We start from the raw sequence: 18,070 nt of genomic DNA, 5'->3' as shown, positions 1-18,070 counted from the left end.
GCAGGAAGATGTCTACGTCCTGAACCAGGGAAAAGCAAGGGTGAGCATCAGACCAGTCACTAGTATTCCCAGAGAACTGTCAGAGATGACGATGGCTTGTCCCTGGAACCAGAGCAGCCGTGCAGACTGAGAGGAAGAAGACAAAGTTCAGACCTGGTCGTGGGCTGTGAACATCTGATAGGATGACCCCACCCTCATGTCCTCTGATACCCTAGCTAGTCTGGGAAAATACCTCAGGCAGCGATCCATCTGCCCTGGAGAAGGGTCAGTTCAGCGATTTCACATTGTCCCAGTGGCAATGTGGATTCACATCTCAGATTTGAATACACACATTTGCAGTTTTAGAATAAGCTTTTAAAAATTATTTATTTCTTATTTAGTGTGTGTGTGTGTGTGTGTGTGTGTGTGTGTGTGTGTGTGTGCGTGTGTGTGTAAGGTAGTCTTCTGTGCATATGCATCTAGAGCTTACTGACTGACCTTGGGCGTCTTCCTCTCATGCTTTACACCTTGCTTTTGAGACAGGATCTCTCCCTGAGCCCAGAGCTGGCAGTTTCCATGAGAGTGGCAGAGAGTCTAGTACCCTTCTGCTTCCCCTGTTCTGGAGTTAGAACCAGCTCTCGTGTGGGTGCTGGGGATTCAGACGCTGGTCCTCGTGCTTGCATGCCGACCAAATACACCGTCCCCTGAGCCCAAGACTAATCTTCATCTTCGTGTTGAAGGAATAAAATTCCACCTTTGTGGCCACAAGGTCTATTAGAATTTTAATCCGGAAAAACAACACCCTTACCACATTGAAGGCAAAACAACTATGGTATGTCCCAGAGACAAAACAATCTATTTGATTGCTGGCATTTAATAAACCCACCAACACAGGCTTTCAAATTAAATCAAGAGGCTGCTGGCCAAGAGTATCTGGCATAGCTGAGTTGCTGCTATGCAAGGTCCCTTCCCTTCCCTTCCCTTCCCTCTTCCCTTCCCTCTTCCCTTCCCTCTTCCCTTCCCTCTTCCTTCCTCCCTTCCCTTCCCCTTCCCTTCCCTTCCTTCCCTTCCTTCCTTCCTTCCCTTCCTTCCTTCCCTTCCCTTCCCTTCCTTCCCTTTTCCTTCCCTTCCCTTTTCCTCTCCTTTCCTTTTCCTTTTTCCTCTCCTTTCCTTTTCCTTCCTTTCTTTCTTCCTCTCCTTTCCTTTTCCTTTTCCTTTTCCTTCCTTCCTTCCTTCCTTCCTTCCTTCCTTCCTTCCTTCCTTCCTTTTTTTGTGGTAATGGGACTTGAACCTGGGGTCTTGTGCCGGTAGGCAATCTCTCTACAGCTGAGCTATAGCCCCAGTTTTCCTTTTCCTTAATATTTTGAGATGGGGGATCTCTCTAAATCGCCCAGGCTGGCCTTGAATCTGCAGCCCTGCTGCCTCCGTCTCCTTGGGTAACTGAGATCGCAGGCCTGAGCCACTGTGGCTGGCTTTTCCCGTTCTATTTACTGGATGCTTTCTTTGATGAAAATACTTAGAGTGATGTTGATAAACTGAGAGTCTGGTATCCGCAGAAATCAGATGTTTCCCCACTTTTAAATCTAGAGGATACAGGAAGAAAAACAACAGCGCGAATGTGGTTTGTGTTTTCATTCTTAATTGCTCACGAAATGACTCTGGAAATAACAGTTTCTGCCTGGCTCTCGCCTAACAAACCAAACGGTCTCCTTGGAGACGCCCCAAGGGCCTCATCTGGGTGTCTCAGAGGAAGAGGAGCATCTTGAGTTCAAAATAAGATCTTGGTCGTTGACAAACCTCTGGCCCCGCTTTATGGCTTCTTGACATCCTGCCCTCATTCATGCTATCTGCCCAAACAGAGTTTAATACTCTACCCAGAATACCTTTCATCCTGCAGAAATGATAAGGGTATGAATAATCTTTCTAATCGTATTTTTGAGGAGCAGCCATAGAGACTGTTCCTCCTGGTCTATCAGCCTGGTGCATGTGATTCAGTCATTTAAAATAAAAAGGAGGCCGGGCAGTGGGGGTGCATGCCTTAAATCCCAGAACTTGGGCAGCAAGGATCCCTGTGAGTTTGAGGCCAGTCTGGTCTAAGTTTCTACAAAGTGAGTTTCAGGACAGCTAGGGCTGCACAGAGAAACGATGTCTCCAACAACCTAACTAACCAACTAACTAACTAACTAACTAACTAACTAACTAACTAAGTGGAGTTTAAGTTGTTAACCCACACCTCAATTGCCTGTAGGAAATGGCTAGGCAGACCACCTGCACGTCTGCTAAGTATCACAGAATGAGATAATTGTTAAGTTTATGGAAGATGTAATCATTATATTGTCCACGTAGAGATCTGTCTAGAGTTAATGCAGAGTTAAAACCTATCAAGAGGAAGTGCATTTTAAATTAAACTGGAAACGACTCTCTTTGTGACTGTGGCAACCACTAAATCTGGTGCATATACTTTGCAGGTCACTGAGCCTGTCTGTGGCTCTGTGTATGATGATGAGTAATGTTGGTGTGGGGCTTTCCTCTCACATGTTTTCGTCCCTCTTGTCTACCTTCCTTGACATACGACTGCTTTCCCTCCGAGGGAGGCACTTGGCGGGAGTGCCTACAGCGTCTGCACATTGACCCTGGTTGGCAAGTCAGCTTGCGAATCTGGTCTAGACTGCAGACATGAGAGGGTGCCCTCTGCTGACCCCGCCTCCACTCCAGCTGCCCTGGCCCTCACCTTCTCTTCGGGTAAAGGCAGGCCACCATCTTTATCAGAACTGAAGGAGGAGGACAGCAGAGGGAGGAGAGGAGGCCGTCTTACACTTTATTTACAGTCAGTCTGGACTGCAATGAAGTCACGGACAGGGTGTTCTCACAGCCGCATAAATCATGGCTCCTCTCCACTGCAGTACTCATGTTGATTAAATGTGTAAGCGAATGTATTGTTCTGTGTTTATTTGTATACGTATCTTGTTCACTGTTTTTGAGTGCTCGTCCAAATTGTCCCTTTCCAGTCTCCTTCTTTTTTCCTGTCGGGATCAGACCATACAGTCTAGATTGCTGTGTCCCCAGGAGAGAGCATTAGCTTACTTTACTGCACCAAGTAAAAATCTTTAAAAAAAGTCACCTGTCTGTGTTCTTTAGCTAGCTCTTCAAACCCCTTTCAGACTATAATTTCATTAGGATAAGTCATATGGTGAGCCCTTGAATTTGAACTAATGTTTAGGGCAGAGAGTATGTCATTGTTTTTTGGATTCCTAGGTTCCCCACTGCTGTATGTAATAAAAAGTCACTGGTTAAGAACATACGAGACTACATATTGCATTGAAAATCCTGGGAAGTTGATTGTATTAAAATATTTGCTTTTAATAAAGAGATCAACATAAAAATTATTAAACATGACCTATACTCCTAAAAGTTTGAGTAAACAATTTATTATAGCTGGATGGTGGTGGCACACGCCTTCAATCCCAGCACTCAGGAGGCAGAGGCAGGAGGACCTCTGTGTTTGAGGCCAGCCTGCTCTATAGAGCAAATTCCAGGACAGCCAGGGCTACACAGAGAAACCTTATCTTGGAAAACAGGCAAACAAACCCAAAACAAAAAGAATTTATTATTTTGAGAAAGTCTTCAGTAGCCGAACCATATGGGAATATCTGTTTTGAGATTCTGTTTTTATTAACTACCGGTGAGAACTTAACTCATTGTTATTAATATTTGACATTTTTTTGTTTTATGAGATGTTTCATTTTGTTTTTGTTTCTCTTTGTTTTGTTTCAGGCAGGGTCTCTCTCTATTGTCCTGGCTGTCCTGGAACTTGTTTGAAACCAAGCTGGCTTTGAACTCACAGGGATCCTCCTGCCTCTGCCCAGCTTTTTGGTTTATTTTTAAGCTCACCATAAACCATCACCACCACCACCACCACCACCACCACCACCACCAATTGAATCTGAAAGTCCTGGCTGATTGCCTAGGAAATCCAACAGCAAGCTTGAAGCCAGATGGACCCTAGATCTCAGAATGCTAATTCCTATCTGTGTGCTTTTCTTCACATTCCACTGGTGCTTTGTTGGAAATAAATAAACCCCGAGCTAAAAACTCTTGCTCAATGGAGCTGCTGTAATATGACCATCTATCAAGAGTGCTTTTTTTTTAATCATATAGTTAAAACAAAATCCAAAGTTGGGATAGAAGACTCCCTCATATGAATTACACTGAACACTCACATCAGTATGGCTGAAATCCTAGCACTTGAGAAGCCAAGGATTGACGACTGAGAATTTGAGACCAGCTTGAGCAACATAGTTACGTTTGAGGCTGGTCTGGCTTGTGTGAAACCTTACCTCAAAACAAACAACAACACACCAGAAAGTTAAGAATATACTGACAGTAGTAATATAGGACTTAATATCTTAAATGATATCACTGGTAAGAGTCCTTTAGGCCAGCCAGTCATACTGGGGAGCTATTTCAGAACAATAGAGCACACCTCTTATCTTTTAACATACCTTTCACTCCAAGGCCAATGAAGTTTAGAAATGGGTCCAGAGACTCAAATCTGAATTAGAACTGCACGTGGGCAATAGGTATTTAAGATGTGCAAGATCCAGCATCAGCTGACAACTAGGGATGTGACAGTCTCCATGGAGATACATACTTGAAGCCACGAGAGGGTAGGTTCATGGATCCTGTTGACTTAGGACAATTTCAAAGCTGCTTTGGAACAAACCGAGTTTTTTTTTTTGATATCTTTGTACATCATTTTAGCTTTCTTCAGGGGATAGCCTAGCTCTGAAGATCACACCATGACCTTTAGATGTGGTTCACTTCTGCTGGCCTTCAGTGAGGGCCTTCTTTCAGGGCAAGAAGAAGGTCCAAGCTGTGTACTTAAGGCAACTGACTCCTCATACGCCTTTTCATTTTTAACTTTTTTTTTCTCTTTTACCTGATACAAGTTGGCAAGGTGGTGGTTAGTTTTGATCAAAAATGGCTGGTTCACCCCTGGGTGGTCCACGTCATGAGCTGCTGCAGCCAGTAGTCCAAGCATGATGTCCAGAGGTGTGAGGAAGCTCGCCAACTGTTAAAAAATAAAATAAAATCCGGAGATTGATTGCTATCTGCCAATAGAAGGGCATTTGATGTGTCTAAAGCAAATAGAATGAAATACTCTTCAGGCCTGTTAGCCAGACCTCTGCCCTCTGAGGCAGCCAGTGAGGCGGCAGGCACTCAGGGGACCAAACTTAGATTGTCAGGCTTTTGTGATAAGAGCTTTTTACCAACTGAGTATCTAACCTGCCTGCCCTTAAATATTTTTTTAAAGATTTATTTACTTATTATATATAAGTAAACTGTAGCTGTCTTCAGAGACACCAGAAGAGGGCATCGGATCCCATTACAGATGGTTGGGAGCCACCATGTGGTTGCTGGGATTTAAACCCAGGACCTCTGGAAGAGCAGCCAGTGCTCTTAACCACTGAGCCATCTCTCCAGCCTTAAACCATTTTTAAAAGCCTGTATTAGGGATTGGGCCTAGGGCCTCTCACATGCTTTGTGAGGTTACCACTGAATTTAACCCCCAGCCCTGGAACGTTTTAACTAATGTATATCTTTGCCACTTCTTTGAAAGAAGTAGGTTGAATTGCAAAATTTGCATACTTCCTCAACATGGAATAAAGGGTGGGGGAATGTATGGGACTCTTTAAACTTTGGCCAACCAGGAAAACGAAGAGGAAAATGGGAAGTCTAGTTCAAAAGGCAGAGGTATATGCTGTAATTTGTGGACTGTTTGGAGACCGAAAAGGCTTTTGGTGTACAGATGTGCAACACCCTTCTAGCTTCATCCCGGGATACCTTTGCTTTTAGGGGCTCATGTTGAAGTGTCTGTGTATTGAGTGAATGACTGAAGTTGATGGAGCTAAGCAGGTTCTTGTTAGTGAGGAGATGGCAAGGAGCCGCCTCGATCGTGACATCCACTGCACTACACTGTCACCCACTGCACTACACTGTCACCCACTGCACTACACTGTCACCCACTGCACTACACTGTCACCCACTGCGCTACACCGTCACCCACTGCACACTGTCACTCACTGCACTACACTGTCACCTACTGTCACCCACTAACTGTCACCCACTGCACTACACTGTCACCCACTGCACTACACTGTCACCCACTGCACTACACTGTCACCGTCACCCACTGCACTATGCTGTCACCCATTGCACTACACTGTACTACGCTGCACTACACTGCACTACACTGCACTACACTGCACTACGCTGTCACCCACTGCACTACACTGTCACCCACTGCACTACGCTGTCACCCACTGCACTACGCTGTCACCCACTGCACTACACTGTCACCCACTGCACTACACTGTCACCGTGCCTTTATTCTCTGACTCTGGGTTGGTCCACTGCATGCTTGCTGAGAGGTGTTGGACAGTCACAGATTTTCATGGATTCTGAATCAAAAGTTCCCACTGGCCAAGTAGAAATTGGACTTGAAACTGGAGCTTCTGATCCCATTTATTGATCAAAAACCACGGGCTGGGAAGGCCTTTCCAGTTGTGCACAGTGTGGCAGTGTTTGTGGGAAAAGTCCATTGCGAAAGTGCTGGTCTTTGGGACCACTGAGGATACACACACACACACACACACACACACACACACACACAAAGGGGTAGGTTGGGATATTTTTCTGGCTTCATGCAGCTTTGAGAAAATCAATAAACTATGGAAGGAAATCTTGGAAAATCCACATCTCTTTTCATGGATGTGGTAAGATTTTCAGAGCTGACTCTGAAAACGTTAGTATAAATACTCTGCACTCCTACTGTGGAGGATCCCTAACACTGGGCGCTCTGGTGCTTAGCAATATGCCGACTGGGCTTCTCTACATGGCCGAGGAGGCGACTAGGTCTTGCCTTACCTTTGGCTCCTTCAAGTAACAGTGCATGGCCTGGGTGACGTCAGCTGCGTGAACAGCATTGTGGTACGGGTTGTGGCCGTGGTAATCTTCCTGAACCATAACTAGGAGGAAATAGAAGGCTAAGTCAGCTCATATCAAAGTAAGAACGACATAGCAGGTAAGACTCATTTGAGGGGCTGTTTGCTTAAAAGTATCAGAGTTTCTAAAGCGCACAGCCTGAGGAATCCTTTGAAGAAGAAGGTAGCTTGCAAGCCTCCCACCACATCTTGGCTGTTTGAAGTGGGAAGGAAGGGGAGAGAAAGGCCAGAAGCATTTGTGTAGCTCTCGTGGTTCTCACCTCTTCTATAAATCACCCCTCTCCGGCATCTCAGGAAGGCTCTCCTTCACCGGAGAAATAAACATAGAGGGAAAAGGACGACTTTATTTCACACCATCTTTCAGTTATCTAAGTCTGTGTCCATTTGTTAATAATGTGCGGTAATGATGCCTTCTTCCTGGTGTCTTGGATTCCTGCTGCCCAGTGATTGGATTACCACTTGAATAACAAAGTCGTCAAAACAGATCTAGGCCTCTGGCAGGTAGCTGTGACAGGGCTGCACTGAGCCAAATGGGGCGGGGCCTCCCTGGGTCACGTCCCCCTATTCACGGCATCATCTTTCAAGTCCCTCCAGTGCAAGGCAGGGTTTAGGGTACCAAGCCCAATGAAAGGCAATGCAGTTTGGTTTGCCACTTAGAGAAGAAGCCAAAACCCACTTCAGCGTATAACCAAGTCAATGCTGGGGATGAAGTATATCCAGGACGTATAGACCGTCCAGTCTTACCACGGCCCTATTCTTTTAGCATTGCTGCAAACCTGGCTCCAGATTCTGCTGCTAACTCGGACGCCCAGGCTGTATTTCTTACATGTTCGGGGGCACACGTATGTACAGGGAATCTGTTTCTCTTCAGACCAATCAAAATGATTTGGCCCCTTTCATGACCATACTTTGCTCAAGCAATTAGAATGCAATCAGCCTGAGGTTGTCTGTGTTTCTGGAAAGGAGCCAGGTTGCGGCTGGTTACTCGTGTCTCTGCTCTGCTGCACGTACTGTTTTATTCCATGGGTTTGCTTCATATCATATGTAAACTCCAGCTCTGACACTTAGTCTGTGGTGTGCAAATCACTTGACCACAATCCTCAACTTTCTTATAACAATGCCCCGCGTCCAAGTGTCGCTGCCTTTGAATGATCCACGTATTAAGACCTGCAGTCCTCGAAAGAGGATGCAGGAGAGCTGAGCGACCTGTAACCCTGGTGGCGTATGCTGCTTCTGTCTCCCTCCCTGATGGCACTGAGCCAGCTTTAGCGTTCATGGTACTAGTCACATGACAAGTGTGGCTTGAACCGGACCTGTGGTAAGTGGCAGAAGCAAGCAATCAGGTGACTAGGAATCTACCTTGGAGAATTCATATGGGGAGATAAATAAGAACATTTATAGAACCAAAGAGGAACGGGGCTGCTTTTAGAGAAAGGCTGATGGTGGCGGCGGCTCTGGCCTTGGCGGTGTGTGTAAGGATGGTGAGCTTTGAACTGCCTGCGATCTGAGGTCTGTCGCTTACTAGTCATTAGCCTTGGGGAAGTATGAAACCACTCGGTTGTTTTCTGTAACTGTGTAACGAGTGGTGATAATAATGTCCAACTTGTGGGTTTCTTCAAACAGTTAGAAGTGATTTACCTGAAGCATTCCGCCCATAGTGGTGGAATAGAAATCGGAGCTATAATTCATTTTAAGGATTTTCAGCAAAGCGTGTTGGGATCATCATTATCTCATTGGGATTCTATTAGTACGAGGACTTATCAGAATTTGCTTGACATCTGTTTATCCTTGGTAGTTTTCTTTATAGATCCTTGATGTATTGTAAGCACAACACATTAAGCTAACGATTCATCAATGACTTAGGACAGATAAGTTATATTTAAAAATTAAGATTAAATCTTTTAAGGTTAACTTGAGGCCTTTTTCTATCATGTATTTTAATTTTCCACTTCCCTTTCTCCCTCCAAACCCCTATCTTTTCCTTGCTCTTGCAAATTTGCACACATGCAGACACACACACACACACACACACACACACACACCCACACATACACTACAACATATGCACTCATACACATACACAAATACACACACCATATACACAACCACACCACACAAATACACACACCATACACTCTCACACATACACTCATACTCACACACACACTCACACTTTCTCACACACACATACACACACACCACACACATACACGCACAACACACACAACACACTACACACGTGTACACATACATACACACCATATACACACACCACACCACACACCCACACACTCACCCACACTCAACCACACACCCTCACACACACACCACAACACACCACACCCTATACACACACCACACACTCACACACACTCATACCACACACACACACACACACACACACACACAACACAACACACACAACACACACAACATACTACACACATGTACACATACATACACACCATATACACACACCACAACACACTACACATATACACACACCATACACTCTCACATACACACACACATACACACACAACACACACAACACACACAACATACTACACACATGTACACATACATACACACCATATACACACACCACAACACACTACACATATACACACACCATACACTCTCACACACACACTCATACACACACACTCTCACATACACACACACACACACACACTCTCTCTCATACACACACACACTCATACACACACACACACACACACACACACTCCCTAGATACACAAATATAACCTGCTGTTGTATTCCCCAGGGAAGACCATCTCTCCCATTTCCAGCATTCCTTGGTTGTCTGTTGCTGTCTGTGCAGGGCCGAGGCCTCCTCGTGGGTCTCCCCCATGTCATATCTGTTGAGTCCTTTGTTCAGCTCGTGTTCCTTGATGCTTACAACCAACGAGTTATGCATTGTCCTTATTCCTGTGGTTGAATAGGGACATGAATAAAAAAAGACTTACCCAAAAACCTGTGTAAGGTCACCATGTCAAGCTTGAAATGGTGGATGAGTCCATGGGAGTTGAAGAGGTGACACAACAGAGTTACCAGACTGTTCCCTGCAGAGGAATAGGCACTCACTTTATTTTTATTAAACACCCAACCAACCATCACCACCAAAACACCAGCAAGACTGAAAATAAGATTTATATTCTCTAAAGTAAGGATTCTCTGATAGAATAACTCCACACTTCTCATTTGAAATTATATATATACTACAGTCTTTTTCTAGGTTTCTCATTATATTGTATAAATAAAATTAGCTCCCATCTTCTTATACTAGAGGAAAAGAAATTATTAAATGGAGGAATTTGTCAATTGAGTATGTATGTGTAATTTTAGAGACACATGGACCCTCAAAATATGATTTCAGTCACTTCCAATTAACGTTTCACTGTATATTTTTAAGTCACTACATTATTCAACAATAGTAGCCCATTCGTCCTGACACTTATCCAAGAGAAGACTGAAACACTTCACAATCTAGGCAAGATGAGCTGCAAAATTACAGTTAAAATAACAATATTCAAGGGATATTATCTAGGAGTAATTATTTTGAATTATAATTTAGTTAATTTATTCATGATTAAGATAAAGTCTCATCGTATCATGGTCCCGGCTAACCTCAAATTCATGTTCCAGTAGCCTCAGCTTCCTGAGTGTCACCATGCCTTGGTGACAGGTATTATTAATACTTTAGAAAAGTATTACAGAGATTATTTAAGACTTTGCAGTGGATCAGGAGGCTACCCAAGTGTATTCAGTAGACACTGAAGAACATTGTTTTCAGGTATCTGGTTCAATGGCTCTCCACAAATTTGAATGGTCTTGGAGCTATTTCGGAACTCTCCAATGAAGGTAACAGATAGCGCTGGAACAGATCCTTGTCCACAGACATAACTGAAGCTAGTTTGGTGGCCGTTTATAAACTATAAATGAATTTTAGTGTGTCTTACTGCATGTGTGTGTGTGTGTGTGTGTGTGTGTGTGTGTGTGTGTGTGTATGTGTGTATTTCTTTGAGGTCTACTTTTGAACTGTTGTGGTAGGTTAGTGGCAGGCTAAAGAACCGAGACAGATAAAACCTTCGATGGCTTCATTTGACATTTGTGTAACAGTCATGATTAGACCTTTCTTCAAATGCCTCTTAAAAAGTTCTTTTTTTTCACAGTTAATTTCAGCTATCAGTACCCATTTCTGGCCGATCAAATAGGACAATGAAGCATGAAGGGTTCCACCCATATCGTACAAAGGTCAGTTAGCATCCCATAGAGTAAACATCCAAGTCATGCTCTTACACTGCACATCGCTTGTCAATTCCAATGGTGTTGAGAAAACTAGGGGCAATGACTTAATGCACAAGTAAGGCAGAGGAGGGATCAGACCAACCTCAACGTCCAATGAGGTCTTTTGCTGGCCTTAAGGTCATCTACATTTTTTCGTAGGTGGAGGAAAACGTATTTGATTATTTTGTTAGGTAAAGCACTTATTAGACATAAAACATGGAAGGAAGAGTTAATGGGATTAATTTTCGGCTGCAGCCCAAGCTTTTGCATCCTTTCCCTGGCAATTGTTTTCTTCTGAAGACGCCAGACTTACTAAGAGATACCTGCACTGGGCAGACTCAGCTTAAGAAACAGTGGTTAAGTCCGTAAGAGTCAGGACTGATCCGGTGTGCTTCTGTGTGTTCCTTTTCAGTGACTGACAAAGAGCTCTCTCCATTTGGACATGACCAGAATACTCTGTGAGGATAGAGTGCAATCCGTGCTTTCCTGATTCCTTTGGAATCGCAGTTCAGAAGGAAACCAGCCTAACATGCTGAGGTCAGATGCGGCCCCCATTCTTCATCTGAATTACTCCTTCTCTCCCTGGTCTGTCCTGACTGGCTATAGATTTATGAGAGTGGGAAAGGAAGGAGGAAAAAGCGATTTGTCTAAAAATACGAATTGTTTATTATGAAATGAATCCACGTTATGGTGTGCATTTCAGTGAGAATTCTTTGGGAGTAACTTACCATTTGTCAAGCGGTCAAACAAGAAAATGTCAAAGTCCCACATTCCAACTTTGGAGAGCATATGCTGAGAAGGCAAACAAAAATAACGCTCAAGAGAAGCTCACGGAGACTCAAACACTTACTTCTAGACACGGTGATTTAAACAATCAAACACTTGGAAACTGTAGCATTCTACCCTAGGCACAATGGAGTTGGGGTGAACCAGCTTCTACTCCACTCATGAACGTCAGCTCAAGGGGCAGGCTCTGAGTTTAAACTACCCGGTCCAATATCAGCCACTTTGCACCCTGGCTGTTGGACCTTGGTTACATCCTACTGTGACCCTCATCTGCAAAATGTGGCTGATACCCTCTTTGTCAGGGGGTTGTTTGTAGGGGTAGAGGGAGGCAGTGCTATGTGCCTCAAGTGCCTGTCGCGGTCCTTACTCACGGGGAGCACAGGTCTGTTAAACCAGGGTGTGAACCGTAGGGAGAAGCTTTGCCGCGTTGTTTGTTTCTGTTTGTATTTGTGGTGTTTGGGGTTAAACCCAGGGTCTTCATGCCAGACAAGAACTTTACCACTGAGCTACACCCCTTGTCCTTGTAATAAAAACTTAAAAACAAAGCGAAAACCGTTGCTAGGGACATCATGTTGCTCAGTGTGGACTGCATGTAAGATTAGCTGTATAGGAAATCAAACAGTGAGTAACTGGCCATTCCAGATAATTTGAAGACCTACTGTGTATAACGAAGACTTATTTTTTTTTATTAAAAAGTAAGCCATGTTTAGAGTTAAATGTGACATAAAGGTTGAGGTGTGTCATTTTTTCTGTACCATAATCAACTGACCGACCAACCAACCACCAACCAGCCACCATCAATTAATCAACAACTAGTTAGTTTTAACTAATCAACCCACCACCAACTTACAACCAACTAACCAACCAATTAGTCAATCACCAACTACCAACCAACCAGTGATCATTTAATTTCACCCTTAGGTTGTTGTAAAGTCTAATTAACTTTTATCCTTTTAGAGACAGGTATTGGAATTTGGTTCCTCTGGTGTTATTTATTATTCATTATTTAGTGGCATATACGTAGTAATATATCATTATATGGAGAGACAACATATCCTGTAGGCTATAAACAATTACTTTTGACCTCTGTTTAAATGGGGGCAAGTTTATTCCTGAAATTTAAATTCCTTTGGCAGCTTAGGCTAGAAGTAACTTGAAAATTGTTTTTAAACAATCACACATTGAGTTCTACCTCACTGAATCAATGTAGAGTGAAAAGTAATTTATTATTAAAAGCTTTTTGAACGGCTTAAAAACAGCAATAGGCTAATATGCTACCCAAGAGCCTAACACAGAGTTAGGCATTGATGAGTACTGGAGGCATTTTTCAGGTGCCATTACACAAGACTACTTGGTGGCTATAAAGATTTATCCATACCCTAAGTAGTAGTCTTTCAGCTCAATACTTGTTTGGTGTTGTACACATATGTTCTACACACTTATAAAAGTGAAAATAGCTAACGTGTGTTTGGTGTGACTGTATTTTAAGCATAGGGACATGCTTTACCTCAGGATTGGGTATGGAACTGGGTGATGTATTTACTTAGCTTAGAAACCTTGGGTTTAATTCCCAGCATTCCCTACCCCATAACTACAAAGACCGCATGTTAGACTGCATCTAAAAGATGTTTAATTACCTCTAAGAGGTACATTGCTCTATAACCTTCATTTTGTGTTTGAGAAAATAAGAGTGGATATGCTCAATAACAAACCCAAAGTCAAAAAATCCCTGAGAGGCAGAGTAGGGTTCAGACTCAGGTACTGGCAGCTGGGGCAAAGGCTCTTGGCCACAGCCTGCTGTAGGGAGACCTAGAGGTGACTGGCTTACCCTTGCTTGTCCAAGGTAGTCTTCATCCAGCAGGTGGAGGGGGGCCTGCGGTATAATCCCTCGGAGAAGCCTAGATGCATGGAAGTATCTTTGGAAACTTAACAGTCTTTTCACCTTTTTCTTGGTGCCAATTTCCCCTGAGTGTGTTGTATCTGTGGGAAGGAATCAGAAGCAGAATTTCATGTGTGTAAAAGAGGGGACGTTTTCTCTGGGTAAAGAATAATATAGTAAAAGGAGAGACATTTAAAAGACACTTGAAAGTCCCGGGCCGGCAGATCCCTGCCCTCAGCAGCTCTCTGCTCCCAGGCCCCCTGGATGGGAGTTCTCGACGCCTGGTCGGGCGGGCTCTCCTGAGGCAGCAGAGCGGAGGAGACCACCAACGCTGCCCACCCCTGCCCACATCCCTGGCCCAGGAGGAAACTGTATACGGCCTCTGGGTACCCGTAGAGGAGGGCCCAGGAGCAGCAGGTCCACTGCGCAAGAGCAAACGCGCGAACGCCAGTCACGCCAATATAAAGTATTCCGTCCACTCAAATCCCAAAGGAGGGAGAGCTAAACCTTCAGAGAGGCGGACACGCCTGGGAAACCAGAAGAGACTGCACGCTGCACACAGTACTGATCCCAGAGGAAAACACCAAAAGCTATCTGGAACCCTGGTGCACGAACCTCCCGGAAAGGGCGGCGAGATCTTCCTGGTTGCTGAGGCCATGGAGAGCTCATGGCAACACCCCATGAGCAAACTTGAGCCTCGGGACCACAGGTAAGACCAACTTTTTCTGCTACAAACGACTTGCCTGGTGAACTCAAGACACAGGCCCACAGGAACAGCTGAAGACCTGTAGAGAGGAAAAACTACACGCCCGAAAGCAGAACACTCTGTCCCCATAACTGGCTGAAAGAAAACAGGAAAACAGGTCTACAGCACTCCTGAAACACAGGCTTATAAGACAGTCTAGCCACTGTCAGAAATAACAGAACAAAGTAACACTAGAGATAATCTGATGGCGAGAGGCAAGCGCAGAAACCCAAGCAACAGAAACCAAGACTACATGGCATCATCGGAGCCCAATTCTCCCACCAAAGCAAACACGGAATATCCAAACACACCAGAAAAGCAAGATCTAGTTTCAAAATCATATTTGATCATGATGTTGGAGGACTTCAAGAAAGACATGAAGAACTCCCTTAGAGAAACACAGGAAAACATAAATAAACAAGTAGAAGCCTACAGAGAGGAAACGCAAAAATTCCTAAAAGAATTCCAGGAAAATATAAATAAACAAGTAGAAGCCCATAGAGAGGAGTCACAAAAATCCCTAAAAGAATTCCAGGAAAACATAAATAAACAAGTAGAAGCCCATAGAGAGGAGTCACAAAAATCCCTGAAAGAATTCCAGGAAAACACAAACAAACAGTTGAAGGAATTAAAAATGGAAATAGAGGCAATCAAGAAAGAACACATGGAAACAACCCTGGATATAGAAAACCAAAAGAAGAGACAAGGAGCTGTAGATACAAGCTTCACCAACAGAATACAAGAGATGGAAGAGAGAATCTCAGGAGCAGAAGATTCCATAGAAATCATTGACTCAACTGTCAAAGATAATGTAAAGCGGAAAAAGCTACTGGTCCAAAATATACAGGAAATCCAGGACTCAACGAGAAGATCAAACCTAAGGATAATAGGTATAGAAGAGAATGAAGACTCCCAGCTCAAAGGACCAGTAAATATCTTCAACAAAATCATAGAAGAAAACTTCCCTAACCTAAAAAAAGAGATACCCATAGGCATACAAGAAGCCTACAGAACTCCAAATAGATTGGACCAGAAAAGAAACACCTCCCATCACATAATAGTCAAAACACCAAACACACAAAATAAAGAAAGAATATTAAAAGCAGTAAGGGAAAAAGGTCAAGTAACATATAAAGGCAGACCTATCAGAATCACACCAGACTTTTCGCCAGAAACTATGAAGGCCAGAAGATCCTGGACTGATGTCATACAGACCCTAAGAGAACACAAATGCCAGCCCAGGTTACCGTATTCTGCAAAACTCTCAATCAACATAGATTGAGAAACCAAGATATTCCATGACAAAACCAAATTTACACAATATCTTTCTACAAATCCAGCACTACAAAGGATAATAAATGGTAAAGCCCAACATAAGGAGGCAAGCTATACCCTAGAAGAAGCAAGAAACTAATCGTCTTGGCAACAAAACAAAGAGAAGAAAAGCACACAAACATAACCTCACATCCAAATATGAATACAACCGGAAGCAATAATCACTATTCCTTAATATCTCTCAACATCAATGGCCTCAACTCCCCAATAAAAGACATAGATTAACAAACTGGATCATAGCGAGGACCCTGCATTCTGCTGCCTACAGGAAACACACCTCAGAGACAAAGACAGACACTACCTCAGAGTGAAAGGCTGGAAAACAACTTTCAAGCAAATGGTCAGAAGAAGCAAGCTGGAGTAGCCATTCTAATATCAGATAAAAATCAATTTTCAACTAAAAGTCATCAAAAAGATAAGGAAGGACACTTCATATTCATCAAAGGAAAAATCCACCAAGATGAACTCTCAATCCTAAATATCTATGCCCCAAATACAAGGGGCACCTACATACGTAAAAAGAAACCTTACTAAAGCTCAAAACACATTACACCTCACACAATAATAGTAGGAGATTTCAACACCCCACTCTCATCAATGGACAGATCATGGAAGCAGAAATTAAACAGAGACGTAGACAGACTAAGAGAAGTCATGAGCCAAATGGACTTAACGGATATTTATAGAACGTTCTACCCTAAAGCAAAAAGGATATACCTTCTTCTCAGCTCCTCATGGTACTTTCTCCAAAATTGACCATATAATTGGTCAAAAAGGCCTCAACAGGTACAGAAAGATAGAAATAATCCCATCGTGCTATCAGACCACCACGGCCTAAAACTGGTCTTCAATAACAATAAGGGAAGAATGCCCACATATACGTGGAAATTGAACAATGCTCTACTCAATGATAACCTGGTCAAGGAAGAAATAAAGAAAGAAATTAAAAACTTTTTAGAATTTAACGAAAATGAAGGTACAACATACCCAAACTTATGGGACACAATGAAAGCTGTGCTAAGAGGAAAACTCATAGCGCTGAGTGCCTGCAGAAAGAAACAGGAAAGAGCATATGTCAGCAGCTTGACAGCACACCTAAAAGCTCTAGAACAAAAAGAAGCAAATACACCCAGGAGGACTAGAAGGCAGGAAATAATCAAACTCAGAGCTGAAATCAACCAAGTAGAAACAAAAGGACCATAGAAAGAATCAACAGAACCAAAAGTTGGTTCTTTGAGAAAATCAACAAGATAGATAAACCCTTAGCCAGACTAACGAGAGGACACAGAGAGTGTGTCCAAATTAACAAAATCAGAAATGAAAAGGGAGACATAACTACAGATTCAGAGGAAATTCAAAAAATCATCAGATCTTACTATAAAAGCCTATATTCAACAAAACTTGAAAATCTGCGGGAAATGGACAATTTCCTAGACAGATACCAGGTACCGAAGTTAAATCAGGAACAGATAAACCAGTTAAACAACCCCATAACTCCTAAGGAAATAGAAGAAGTCATTAAAGGTCTCCCAACCAAAAAGAGCCCAGGTCCAGACGGGTTTAGTGCAGAATTCTATCAGACCTTCATAGAAGACCTCGTACCAATATTATCCAAACTATTCCACAAAATTGAAACAGATGGAGCACTACCGAATTCCTTCTATGAAGCCACAATTACTCTTATACCTAAACCACACAAAGACCCAACAAAGAAAGAGAACTTCAGACCAATTTCCCTTATGAATATCGATGCAAAAATACTCAATAAAATTCTGGCAAACCGAATCCAAGAGCACATCAAAACAATCATCCACCATGATCAAGTAGGCTTCATCCCAGGCATGCAGGGATGGTTTAATATCTGGAAAACCATCAACATGATCCATTATATAAACAAACTGAAAGAACAAAACCACATGATCATTTCATTAGATGCTGAGAAAGCATTTGACAAAATTCAACACCCTTCATGATAAAAGTCCTGGAAAGAATAGGAATTCAAGGCCCATACCTAAACATAGTAAAAGCCAT

At 43.1% G+C, this 18,070-nt stretch overlaps 1 protein-coding gene across 1 annotated transcript in view; it reads right to left on the bottom strand.

The window, feature by feature from the left end:
* The window catches only part of Pde7b (phosphodiesterase 7B), a 312,276-nt gene that overhangs the window by 28,131 nt on the left and 266,075 nt on the right, over positions 1-18,070 (bottom strand). The window contains exons 4-8 of the mRNA XM_032894930.1: positions 13,909-14,060; positions 12,023-12,086; positions 9,974-10,069; positions 6,907-7,007; positions 4,919-5,050 (exon numbers count right to left, since the gene is read on the bottom strand). Of these exons, the coding sequence (XP_032750821.1) occupies positions 4,919-5,050; positions 6,907-7,007; positions 9,974-10,069; positions 12,023-12,086; positions 13,909-14,060 (545 nt within the window). The remainder of the gene's footprint in view (positions 1-4,918; positions 5,051-6,906; positions 7,008-9,973; positions 10,070-12,022; positions 12,087-13,908; positions 14,061-18,070) is intronic.

This window comes from Rattus rattus, chromosome 2, assembly GCF_011064425.1.
Source record: "Rattus rattus isolate New Zealand chromosome 2, Rrattus_CSIRO_v1, whole genome shotgun sequence".
NCBI classification, from domain to species: Eukaryota; Metazoa; Chordata; class Mammalia; order Rodentia; family Muridae; genus Rattus; species Rattus rattus.
This window is presented reverse-complemented; position numbering and strand designations above follow the sequence as displayed.